Source organism: Daldinia childiae, assembly GCF_008694065.1.
Source record: "Daldinia childiae strain JS-1345 chromosome Unknown Scaffold10, whole genome shotgun sequence".
NCBI classification, from domain to species: Eukaryota; Fungi; Ascomycota; class Sordariomycetes; order Xylariales; family Hypoxylaceae; genus Daldinia; species Daldinia childiae.
In genome coordinates this window covers 38,511-51,135 of record NW_022984651.1, presented here as the reverse complement: position 1 = coordinate 51,135, position 12,625 = coordinate 38,511, and the positions used below count along the sequence as shown (strand labels likewise).

Sequence of the window (12,625 nt, the reverse complement as noted above, 5' to 3'; positions counted from 1 at the left end):
GATGGCCTCTAGTCAATGAATGCGGCCCCTCGCCCAAGTTTCCGCCAAAGCGCTTAGAAAAGGGGGCCCCTTATAAACTAGCTTTTCCCCTAGATTCGAATGGTAATGTCCCCACGAGGAGTCCAGCCGCAACAAACAATGCGCCACTCGTGTAAACTGGGGCCGATGTCTCTAGATTGGCAAACATGGCAATAATAGGCGCCATAATGCCGAAGATACGGTTCGAGGTCGCTGTGAGTGCATTGCCGGTGCCTCGGTCCTTTGTCGGAAATAGCTCGGGTGTGAAAGCATATAAGACGGCATACATAATATTGCTGGTGAAGTTGTAGGCGCAATTCCACCCCAGTAGACTTGATGAGTTGGTCGCAGTAGTCGAGCAATAGAGGAAGACACCTGTTAAGATTGTGCTTAAACTTAAAGCGCCTTTTCGTCCGAAATGCGGTAGTTCGACAAGAACGCCACCAGCAAGAGCACCAGGCACACCGAGCACGGCGATGATGAGTGAGTTGCGGTATGTGATGTAAGTTGACCCGTCGCCGAAATCTACACCACGAGTACTCTGAATGTATGGGAGAAAAGCATTATATAATGGGTATCTACAAGATGTTAATAAGTGTACCTGTTAAAAAAGAAAAGCGACCTATTCTTCAGACTTACCCGAGACCAATAAAAGCCCATATCACCATTAGCGCCCCTGTGCTATATGCCAGCTTCCCTGTAGCAAATAGAGATCGGATATGAGTAAGATCAATGCTTTCCAACTTACGCTTTACGGCGTCATTCGCAGTTGTCCTGTTTTCGTATCCGTCTGGTTCGCATGCTTTCAAATCTTCGACAGTCAACGACGAGGACTTCTTATTCCGCCGTGCCACTTCATGAACTATGCGCACTGCTTCCTCATCCAACCCCTTCCCCATGAGATACTTGGGAGACTCATAGATGGTGAAGCAGAAGAAACGAAGAATAAACATGATAAGCGTCAGCCCACCCATCGTGATCATGAAATAGCGCCAGCCCATATTCTTGGCCCTGGTGCAGTTCGAATCCGTCTGCTGGCAGGTGAAGTTCCCCAGTAGTGGCCACGCAACCAAGTTAGCTACAACTTGGGCAAGAGCCCAGTCGATAGAGAGAATAGTAAGTAAGTATTGATGAGATCCGGGGAGGAACTCAAGGAAGATTGCGGAGTCGACCGGTAGGTTGCCACCAACGCCAAATGACCAAAATGCGGCGAAGACCCCAATAGCTGCGAAATTAGGCGCAGAAGCAGCTATCATGCCCCATACAGCCGTTATACCAAGAGTCAAATTAAAAGCCCATCTTCGGCCAAAGATATCGCAGCCGAAGCCCCAGAATACTGCCCCGAAGAGTAGACCGATGTTCTGGGCAAGACTTAATAGCGGGGGGCGCGACGGATGGAATTCATTAGTGATAGATGTAAATATGAGCGACGTGACGATCGGCCAAAGATTGTCGGACGCCCAGCCGAAACCCACAACGAAGAAGAGCTGCCATTGGTACCATCCCATACCAATATCCTGAATCTATAACCCAAACTATTAGGAGGATATACCAAGAAGGTGTAATATAGAAGAACTCGTACCGCTCTATTCAAAACTCTCGCTTTAGCCTCATATACGGGGTCAATTGTGCCCTTGGGGATCGTACTAATATCCTCAATCCCAACAGCAACATCTTCACCCAGTTGCTGCTCAGTGTTCGTATTACCCTTTTTGACCGAACTCTCCGCCATGATTGGCTCGCTTAATAGGCCGCCGACTCTATGCTAAAACAATAATAGTAGAAAATGATTGTAAGACTAAGAACGCCGACCCATAACAGAGTCTGTACTAAAAAAAAATGTTTTCGGCGGTCCGTAGCTAGAAAAAGCTTGTCACTTAAATGGAACTCCGGGGAAAGCCCCAAAAGTAAGTTTCAGCTACGATCAAGCAACACCAGCTGCATATGACGTGCTTGGAGAATCCTTGCTTATAAATGGTCGGAAGCGGTCATTTTTACTGGGGTTAAGGTACTTATAGAGGCACAAAGAAAGCATATTTCATAATATAAAAAGAATTATATAAAATACCTAAATATCGATAATGTATTTGATATAAGGAAGGTTAAAAGGGTAGTAAAAGGGGGTGTTTAAATACTTAGGTAAGATAGTACTCTGCCCTATTTAATAAAGTTATTAAGTTAAGTGTCGTATAAGTGAACCACCCCTCAATTCTTAAACCCCATATATTCAATTGTCGGATTTGAAAAATTGTTTACACGGCTTAATTATTATCAAAGCTACTAAGAGTTAACTATAGGATCTCTATAGCTCACAGCTCGAGCTATCGTGAGACGTCAATTAATGATTTAACCATTCATTGGACTAGTTACTTAAGAAGCCTTTCGAAAGCGAAAGCATCTCTTCCGCGAGATCCTAGGTGTGAGGTTCCTATGATGGTTCCCTTGGCTTTTCAGCTAGATTACTCTTTATTGGGTTTGGAGAACTTGGAGGTCACATATCCTGCTTGTAGAAATAAATATTGGAAAATGAATCTGATGAGTAGAAGGAAGTTTAGAGTTTCGGCGTCGTCGGTTTCCTTCTTCTTTTCAGGCTCTTGCTCGGAACTGGCCGTATTCTCATCTCCGTCGTCGTCTACAAGTGTAGTAGATGATAACCATGATGTCCGATTCATTGCGCCTGTAGATAGAGATGCATGTACCCTCTTTACTTCACCGAAGAATGGATCTTTTGGCGACTTCTGAGGAGTTTTGCGAAGTGACTTTCTCTTCGTGACATTCCTTACTTTGAGAGAATCAGTATCATCTCCATCGCCGTCATCATCGACCTCGCTATCCTCGTCTTCTGTCTCTCTTCTAGGAATGACCTCGATGACACCATTTCTCTTAGCCATCTTTTCGGGTAGATTTTTAGCCTTAGTTATTAGCTGCCTTCTTGGTAACTCGACTCCAGTATGGTTGACAACTGTTAGTGTGGACCGAAGAGGCTTGTCCCCATAGAACCCGTATTTAAGCTTTTGGAATTTTTGCTTGACGCGATCCAGTCTCTTTTCAAGTTTCCCCTGAATTTCTACCCTGATGAAGAAAGGGTTATGATCATGAACCAACGCAAAAGCAGCTTCGAAGTCTGGTCTATGATTCGACGGCGAGTCGAGCTTGTTCTCTTGTAAAAACCATTGCAGCTTTCTAAAGCCAGAGTGTTCATCATCTCCTAGTAACTGACCGGAAAAGACCCACCGATTATAATACTTGTAGGTCTTTTGCTGATCGACTCCTAGGCCGCTCAAAGAAGCATCCTTAAATGAGAGCGACGGATTCCCACTTATGTGGCGTGAGAAATCTATTTCCGTCTCTCTACCTGGCACATATACTGGTCCCAAGTGTGTAAACTGAACACGAGAAGGAATTCGTGAGGAAAGTCCGGGTCGCCGCTCGAGCGCATCAAGCTCTGCTTTATCATCAATCTCGTCAAGCGACCCTAAGGTTACTAAGATCGTTGCCGTCTCTAACTTGCACTTCTCAGGTTGGGTGAAACCAATATTCATATGTATGATAGCACCCGGAGTGTCTGCGCCGATAAGACCCCATTCCGAATCATTAAAATTGATCTGAGTCGTAACCTTGACCTCGCCGAGCTGTCCGTAGCCACAGCAAGCACTATAACGATCAAATTTGTCGAAGTCACTCGGCCCGTAGCCTCGCCCATTTGGCTTCTTACGTCGGACTAACCTGTGAAATTTTGGTTCCGTCATATCATTGCCTCGTGTCCGGATATCTGACGGTGTGAGGATTCGCGGGTCTGTCTTCACAATGAAAATACCCTAAACTGAGAAGAAGAAGAAGAAGAAAAAATATGAGAAAAGGCTGAGGAAGTACTATCGACAACAACATCCACGCGTAATTTTCCGTTTTACGCCGTACACCAGCATTACATACCAAGCTTATATCATCATCATAAGTGGCGGTCGGTAAGCCAGCTGAAATGACCCCTCCCTCCTTCCTTTTTCATATTAACACTACTTTGCTTCCATAATAGATCACCCTGTTATAGATACTATATATAAACGTATTACTAATTTAAGTTAACAAGGGAATTTCAAGGCTGTTGGCCATTGCTTATGGAAGCTCTATTTTCACAGCCTTGTTCATGTGGATTAATTTCATTCTCATCTCTGGTCTCTCAGATTTAGTAACAATCTGGGTATAGCTCATTTCTTATTTCATTTTATATCAAAGCGTTCTAACATGAGCAATTACTATCCACGTAACTCGCGCAGCACCGCTGATGTACATCGGCGGGACTCTCACCGGAGCAGTCGCCTAGATGATGTACTTTACGGTGATCACTCGGCCAGTCGGCAAAGAAAGCAAGTTGCATCTGTGCCTCGTATTCCTTCGAGATATTCGCCGGGTACACGAATAAGTAACGATACCAGAAAACCCACGGGGTTACTTTCGATGCCTCAAATAGACGCTGTTTGGATACCTAATATGTCTAAAAATATCACCATAGATATGGCGCTTGGCATAACCAAGGACATCGACCTGGAACTTGAGGAACTTAGCCGACTAAGGAGACTTGGAGATTTCGCTACTGCACAGAAGTTTTTCAAGGAAAACTTTCCAGACCGGGTAGATGACCCTTACTTCTTCGTGTTAAATGCACAGATGCTACTCGAAATGGGTGATTTTCGATCCTTTGATACACTAAGGCCCACCCAGGTGTTTGGAGATATGGAAAATGAAGGGGTGCAAAAGAATCAGGATTTGCTACGAGAGAGCTGGAATCTGCTTATACTTCTGGCAATGATTCCAGGAAGAGATTGTACGCAGCAAGCGGTTAATGAGATTGACAAAGCCCTGGCTCTTCTTGAAGCTCGAGCGAACTTGGGTTCTACCGAGGTAAGATTTAATCATGACTTGAAGTTTGTTTAATATTCAACATTTCCTTGCTCATCAAGATTAAGATACAAATACTCGCCTCGATACTTCGATTGATTGGATACATAACTCATTCGTTGGGATTCCAATCATCGCAACTAAGGGATGTTGGAAATGCGGCTCGGCAATGGACTGACTGGGCCAGCGTGTATCATCATCTTGCTTCGGAAGGGCGAGTTTGGGACTTTAGGGATTTATTCACTACATTCAAACTAGCGTTCGGACGGGACGAGGCTTTCGATGCTTTCTTCAACACTTGGTCTCTTGATGAGATTATGGACACGCTTGATTCTGACTGGGAAACTGTGAACTATGACAAATCGACAAATCTCGCTCTTTTAGATATTATGGGCTTCTTAATCCTAGAGAGCGACTTCGAGACTACCCCGCTGAAGTACTACAAGACTTGTCTTGAACGCGGAGAAAAGCTTGTCGAATCTTTAATGGACGAGGATCCTGAGACCGCAAAGAGCCGCCCGTTTTCAAGGTGGCTTGTGGCAAAGGCAGCGGTTCTTAGCTGTGACGTCCACGGTAACCCTTTTTCGTCCTTTCGATTCCTCGACTCATATCCTGGAATGCAAATTCGACAGGGCGACGGGGTTCATATCCCAATATATGTCCCGCTCCGTTCGGAGAGACCCACTTGGAAAGCCCCAGAAGCACCCCCAGAGTGGAAGGAAGCAGTTCATATGGCTTTGGGCATCGCCAAGAACTTAGGAGACTATGAGACTCAGAGTCTTTGTCTAAAGCATTTGATCATTCGATCTCAAGAACCACATATACTTCTCGGCGAACTTTCTAACTTGCAGAACTCAATCCAAGATGACCAAGATAGTTATCTACGAACATGTTTATCGAAGTTTCTCATACTTTCAGATGTCGGCTCTCAACGAGGCCTCGCAGAGGAGCTGTTCAGATTTGGACAAGACAAAACCATTATTAACCAGGCTCTGCCCATCGAACATCACAATGTGTCTCTCCAGTGGGCACGCAGTGTAATACTGCCGACATTGCCCGGAACTATAGGCGGAACTGCTACGATGAACAAGTCAGGGTCGTTCTACGCCCGCCTGCCGACTTATATCAGGCACTTTATTAGTACCAGGGAAACATTTCATACTCAGTCCAAGCCAACCAATTCTTTTCCAACCAGGGGCACAAAATTGAGACAGTGGCCTATTGGCAACATAGCTAATAAAGAAATCGAACGTAGTACCCGCTTGGTCTCGGAGTCTGAAGCCTTGGTGAATCCCAGAGTACAGACTCTAGCGAGCGATAAAGGTGGGGATGGGCTGCGAGTGCATATCAGATCTCGATATGGAGATGATAGGCAACGCGAGATCGATAGGCAGAACGAAAGGATTTCCAAGCGGTCATCTTCGGTACGTAATTTGGAAGTGGTTCAAACACAAAACGACACGGATTATCCACGAATGACAACAATACACTCCGAAAAGTCAGTTCCTCAGGACACACACCGAAATGAGACCGTTCAGACCCTAAAGACTGAGCCAGCACAGCGGGAGGTACCTCGAGAAGGAACTGGCAAAAGCGCCAAACCCTTTCAAACTCGTGGTCAGAATGCAACTACTAATGAAGCATCTATGACAGTCGAGGAAATACCAGAAGATCATGGGGCTGAACCCCAAGCAGACAGACAGGGGTCGTCGTCTCATCCCATACCCCCTGGAGGTAAACCAATCCCAAATAAAGAACTCTCGTGATTAAGACGATTCGCTAAAAGTCGATAGGTGATGAGGAACCTCTCATTGACTTGGGAGATTGATAAGTGGAGATGGGCTCTTGAAGTATTACGTATAAATTCAATATTGGGGCCTTTTTTTAACGAGTCTTTGCGGCTCTATAAGTGTTGTTTTAGGAAAGTATGAATGCTGGGCCAGCGCTAGCAACTGCAGCAGATCGATACATCCTGGCTGATTAGCGGACGGGATCTAAAATAGAAAGATATGGAGAGGATATTAGGGAAAAAGAAATTTGACCGGCCTTGAATAGGTTAGGTACTTATAGCAATAGGTAGTATGCTAAGAGAGGAAGCAAACGTTGAAGAATCCCGGGAAATTTCCCAAGGAGAAAACTAGTAGTACTAATACATTCTGGAACGTTTCAATACGTATTCCGTTGCTCCTAAACGTTGTGATACCAAAACGACGTCTTCCCAAGTTTGGCAATAAGCTTGGCGCCGGTGAAATAACTCCTTCTTAACTCTGCTACCTAGATTATCCTATCTATCTATCTATCACGTAGCCACTTGATAGTTCAGACGACATCCTTCATCTCTAGCTTCCAATCCTCCATATCTAACCTCCCAGATGGCAACAGTGCACTCCTATCCCCGTCTAGCCTATCATTCCCAAACTGCACGTTTGAGCCTGACTCTAGAGTGCCCAGGCCCTTTGCCAGTACGACCACTAAGATAATGATTACATTAGGAGCAAATGTGTCAGCAGCTGGGCAGCGGTGCGGCGCGAGGCTAAACGGTAGGTATGCCTCTTTCATGTTATCCGTGAATTCTTCTGGTAAGAACCGTGATGGCCGGAATCGTTCCGGGTTGATCCAGATATTGGGATCCATGTGGCACTTTTCGATATCGGCAATCATCTCATCGTAAATGATAAACTGGGGACTCTGATGTCCCGTAGGTACGGCACGATGAATCCTTTTTGTTGGGGGATATAAACGAAGACCCTCCTGTGAAAGTTTGAGTAGGGGTGTCAATGTCTGCGGTAAATAGGTAGGTAGTCATAGGTATTGACTTACCTTGGCGAAGTTTACTGCCATCGCTTTTATATCTTTTGATTTCCCAGCCTTAAAACATTTCGGTACACATTGGATAACTTTTCGGAACTGCCCTGCTGTTTCCTGGTCTACGTTCCGGAACCCAGCAGATATAAATGTCAACAAAACGACGCGCCACATCGTCTCGTAGGCCGGGATGATGATGTTGAGAGGGTGATCTTTGGCGCCACAAGGGAATTTTTCTGGGAGTATTTTCTGCAGTGCCACTTCAAGCATCACCAGTGCTCCTAATGGGTAGAATTGAGGTGTTATTTTCGAGTGGACCCAAAGTGAGTTGATTAATGTAGTTGCGATGCCTACGTCGTCAAGATTGACATTCTTAGGATCCACGTCGAAAAATGAATATAAGATCGAAACGAACACGAGCTGCCTAGCAAGAGTAGCTAAGGGCAACGAGTATCTTATACTCCGATATTGAAGTAAAATAAGATCTAGTGTTGTGGAGGCGGTTTTGAAAAACTTAAGCCACTTCGCGGGCTTTGTGCTCTGTAATTCTGGTCCGACCTTTTGCATGAATCTTCTGTAGGTGATTACACTTGTAGTCGTGAACGCGTTGTCGATCCCGAACGCATCTATCAGTCTTGTATTGGGTGTAGCTCGGGCCATGAGCCGGTTCTGCAAACTCTTGTTTTGGAGAAATCCGAAGCTTGCAACTGCTCTATGTTCCAGAATAGATTGTGCATTGTTACTTGACCAGGGTCTTTGCTGCTTAGTGAGAAAGTTATAGGATCTTCTAAATATCAGTGCAAGAAACCAGGTACCAAACCCGATCTTGATAGTAGTGACAATCCAATAAGTTAAATTCATTGTTGCAAGGTTTATTTATTTGAAAAACTACAGAAAACAAATATCGTTAGCAGGTTGCTTTATATTCCCCGATCTATCTGTCAAGGCATATTTTACTTGCTACGTCAGCTCCTAAATCAAGTCTTGGGCACTCACCGTTTCCCGTGTTGGTGTTGAACAAAACAAACGGCCACCCTTGGAATCGGCCAGTAGCGTCTCGGCAGCTTGTGTTACACTCAGCTCGAATCAGCAAGACGATACTAACCAATTGACCACTGGGAATGGCTCGGCTCAGATTTCCCATTTTCATATTCCATTATATAATAGCTGCGGTACTGGGATGCGTTGAACATAATTGCAAACGGGGTTTAACTACCTGTATTTCGTGATTTTCTTTTTAAAAAACAAGTGAGGCATCAATAAACATGAAGTAGAATAACTTACCAAGGTGCCTAACTCGGTATTAATGTAATTTCTCATATCGTGAAATAGAAACAGGATTTATATCGAAGTCAGAATAGAAAAGAAAGGGGGTAGCCATAGAGAAAAACCAGGTAAAAGGAAAAAGGCCAAAGGGGTTGGTAATCCTACTGCCTGAGTACATGCATGCATAGTGGTCCGTCCAAGCTACCTGTTGGTCTATGACTCCTCGTAGTGATTGTTGCTGCACTTTTTATGACTTATATGCTTAACATCCCATGCCGGTCACTCCCAGGTCCCTAGTGCCTAATATCCCAATGTGCCTTTACAAGGTTACATGTGCTTTTGTATTTTTAAAAGGTGCGTACATGATTGCAGTATTGATGTGCCATAGTATAGAAGCCACCCAACTAACATCCTATCACAGTTTGCTGCCTAAGGTTCTCAATCCTGTCATATATTACATGAATCATGCGACTTCATTTCTAGTACACTTAAAGATACCTCTTATGGGGTAAATCTTAGGCGGAATATACAGTTTTGATTGTCTTTATAAAGTAGGTACTCAGGAAATGACAAGTGACATGTAAGATAAGGCTGATTTTAATCTACCACAATCTGTGTCATACCTGAGTCTTGCCTCTTTATTAATAACAAACAGCAGCACATGTAGAGACACACCTATGAATGCATAGCTTAAATTGGCTAGTAAAATATGTGTAACCCCCATTGTTACGGAGAGTTGATATTAGGTACTCCTACCGGGTATAGACAGATGGCAGTGGATATGATATTCCCAAGTTGAGCTATGAGACTTTTGGATCTAGCTTGCGGATAGGGTTAACGTAATCCCCCCTATTGCATCGTGTTTCCTCAATCCGAGATTTCCGGGAAGATAGCAACTGCATGGCGGAGACCAAAGTCCAAGGTGAATATCACCGTATTATTTTTAATCCTCTGTAAAGTATCTACTTGGTATTGTGATATAAGGATGAGCACTTACTAAACGTCTAAACAAGGCTTTCGGAATCCATAGCGCTAGAACAGCAACAAATATGTATAAACCCGCTACAACCTTAGATATCCGGCAGGCGGAACGTCCTAGGAACCCATATCTATGGTATCTACTAACTAAGTCTTTAGAAAGCTTTCTCAAAACTCGCTCGCTCTAGTTCCACTACGAAACATTTCGAAGAAAGTAATATCCCTGTAGCCGAAAACGCCCCTTATATGCATGCAGCGATGCATATTGCCTAGTTTCTGCCAACCCGTTCGAATAGACGTTTTCAATCCTGTCCCCTCCCTTTGCCCATTAAACGCCAGTCTAACCTGTAAATGTTATTTGTGATGATTCTCACGACCCTGGTTTGACCCGGTGCCCATTTCACCTTAGGGGGCTTTGCGTCCTGTCACGTATCATTTTGAGATGAAAATTAGTACTCTTCATGTCGAACGTCTCCGTCTTCGGGTCCCACCACGCGGCAACGTCGATTGTGATAAAAGCACGCGGGGTTGTAACTTCTACAAGTCCGGCTACGTATATCGCTCCCCGCGGAGGTAACCCGCCGATGGGTCGCCATGTCTGCATAAAGGTTCGCTTAAATGCGAGCCATGGTCCACTGGTATGTTCTTGCGTAGTTTTGATACCATACATATCTTTGGCGCTCTTGGGTTTGCCTGGCTCGGCGTCGGGGATGATTGGGACCGGACTGCTCACCCCTGAACTGGAAGAGGTTGTCGAGGGCCTGGGATCTGGTGTTGTTTCAGCAGATCTTTTCTCGATAGGAGAGGTCGGGTCCGTTGACGAACTACCAGCTGCCTGTGTATTTGCAGATGAAAGAGTTTTTGGGGTTTTAGAGTTGGGCTCTTCGGTAGACTTCTTCAGCTTTTCGACGGCCTGTTGAAATGAGGTATCCGGATGAGTGGGCGCGTATCCAAATAGCTTAGCAAAATTCAAAACATTCTGCTTTAATAACGCTCCCGAGAAGCTCCATAATGACATAGTGAGTGGACTTGGCCAAAGTGCACGTCGCACTTGGATAGCAGTCACGGTATCGACAGTTTCCTCTGCGATATAAGTACCGTCGTCACCTATTGATATTCTATAAAGAAGGTTTAGAATTCCAAGTTAACTGCGCATCGTTGGGGTAGGAATGGAACATACCCTTTCCGAACGAACGTCGGCGGTGGTCGAGATGGGTACTGTATGTCGAGCCAATACCGTCCTAGTTTCATGTTCCCACCGCACCTCCGGAGAAGCATGGGATGTGTTGATGCGGTTTTGCGAACAAGATCGGCGAGTCCGCCTACGGTTTTGTCAGCCAGTGGTTCATCTTCTCTCCCTCGAGCATGCAGATTCCATAGCTTACTCTGAATGCCCCTCACTTTTTCTCTATCTTTACTAACTCTGACAAAGGCTTGCCACTCCGGGTCGGTGCTCTTGTAGGGTTCGGACGCGACCATCCTCATGGTGAAGGGGAGCGGAATAAATATATCTTCTGCTTCTTCTATCTCTTGCCGTTCCGCCTCGGTTAGGTGCTTTTCTTGATCGTCGAGCCACCTACCAAGGGTACCAAGAACAGACGACGTATATACTTGGTAGCACATATAATAAATGCACCCAGCGACTATAAAATTCCTGCGCGATACAACTTAGCATTCGTGGCGACGACTAGAAATACGGATGATAGACGTCGCATACATTGGCTTGAACCATTTTCGCCGGATATTGACTCTATGCACATGGACAATTTGAGAACTGGGCTGATTTGACCGATTAGCTCTCGAAGCAAGGGAAATGATATTCGGTCGTAATCGCAGGAGTCGCAACATGGAAGGCATTGTAATCGAGGCGCGCCCGGAATAGGCGGCCGAGGAAGAGGAGAATCGGGATATCGAGGGATTGACGAAATGGTTGAATTATTCCTTAGAGGTTACCCTTCTTCTGCGTCGCATCGATCATTTCATGACAACACTACATCGAAAAGATACTTGAGAGAATTGTCAGCGCTTAGATATAAATTATAAATTAGTGAGTGAGGCTAAATGTTAGCTTTTGTAAATAGTGATTTGGAAAAGCCGTAGAACATGTGCTTCTACACTAGAAGTTCGAGACCCTTGATTTTCTAACTTTCTAACTTTCAACTTTCAATACGTATGTATGTCGATCCCCACCGTCGAACTAAAACAGTTTACAATTACTATTCGTACTGTGCCACGTATATTCAATATTACCTTAGCGTCTATAGGGGGGTCTACCAAACGGTATATATACTGTATATATACTATTTAAAAAATTGAACCGCACTAATACTTATATGGAAAAGTTGCAGTTGGAATTTCGAACCGTTAAACCCAATTGAGTAGTTCAAAAAATTATAAACGTTTTAAAAAAGGAACGCTAAACCAAAGTGAGCCGCTTATATAATGAGCCGTATTTATACGGTATAAGTACGGCTCATTATAGCTGAACCGCTTACATAATGAACCGCTCAAAATCTGAACGGTTCAAAATTTCGAGCGGTTCATATGGTGTATAGGCATATGTAACAAAAGGGAGGTACAGCCTCATACTAATTGTATGGTGCTGCCATACTAATTATATGAGGCTGTACTTTTTATTATTTTTACATGTCGCATATTTATT

The 12,625-nt window shown here is 44.5% G+C and overlaps 3 protein-coding genes across 3 annotated transcripts; all 3 read right to left on the bottom strand.

Annotated features, from left to right (window-relative positions):
- Positions 1-70: 70 nt before the first annotated feature.
- On the bottom strand, positions 71-1,750 carry GL218_07756 (putative MFS-type transporter PB1E7.08c; the record flags this gene model as incomplete). The annotated part of the gene is made up of 3 exons (XM_033584529.1): positions 71-596; positions 658-1,541; positions 1,601-1,750. The coding sequence occupies 3 exons, from the start codon at positions 1,748-1,750 to the stop codon at positions 71-73; spliced, it is 1,560 nt and encodes a 519-aa protein (XP_033441298.1).
- Positions 1,751-2,477: 727 nt separating this feature from the next.
- On the bottom strand, positions 2,478-3,767 carry GL218_07755 (uncharacterized protein; the record flags this gene model as incomplete). The annotated part of the gene is made up of 1 exon (XM_033584528.1): positions 2,478-3,767. One exon carries the CDS (start codon positions 3,765-3,767, stop codon positions 2,478-2,480), a length of 1,290 nt encoding a protein of 429 aa, XP_033441160.1.
- A 6,596-nt stretch (positions 3,768-10,363) lies between these two features.
- GL218_07754 (uncharacterized protein) lies at positions 10,364-11,820 on the bottom strand (the record flags this gene model as incomplete). The annotated part of the gene is made up of 4 exons (XM_033584527.1): positions 10,364-11,081; positions 11,144-11,285; positions 11,349-11,617; positions 11,681-11,820. 4 exons carry the CDS (start codon positions 11,818-11,820, stop codon positions 10,364-10,366), a joined length of 1,269 nt encoding a protein of 422 aa, XP_033441161.1.
- Positions 11,821-12,625: the final 805 nt, after the last annotated feature.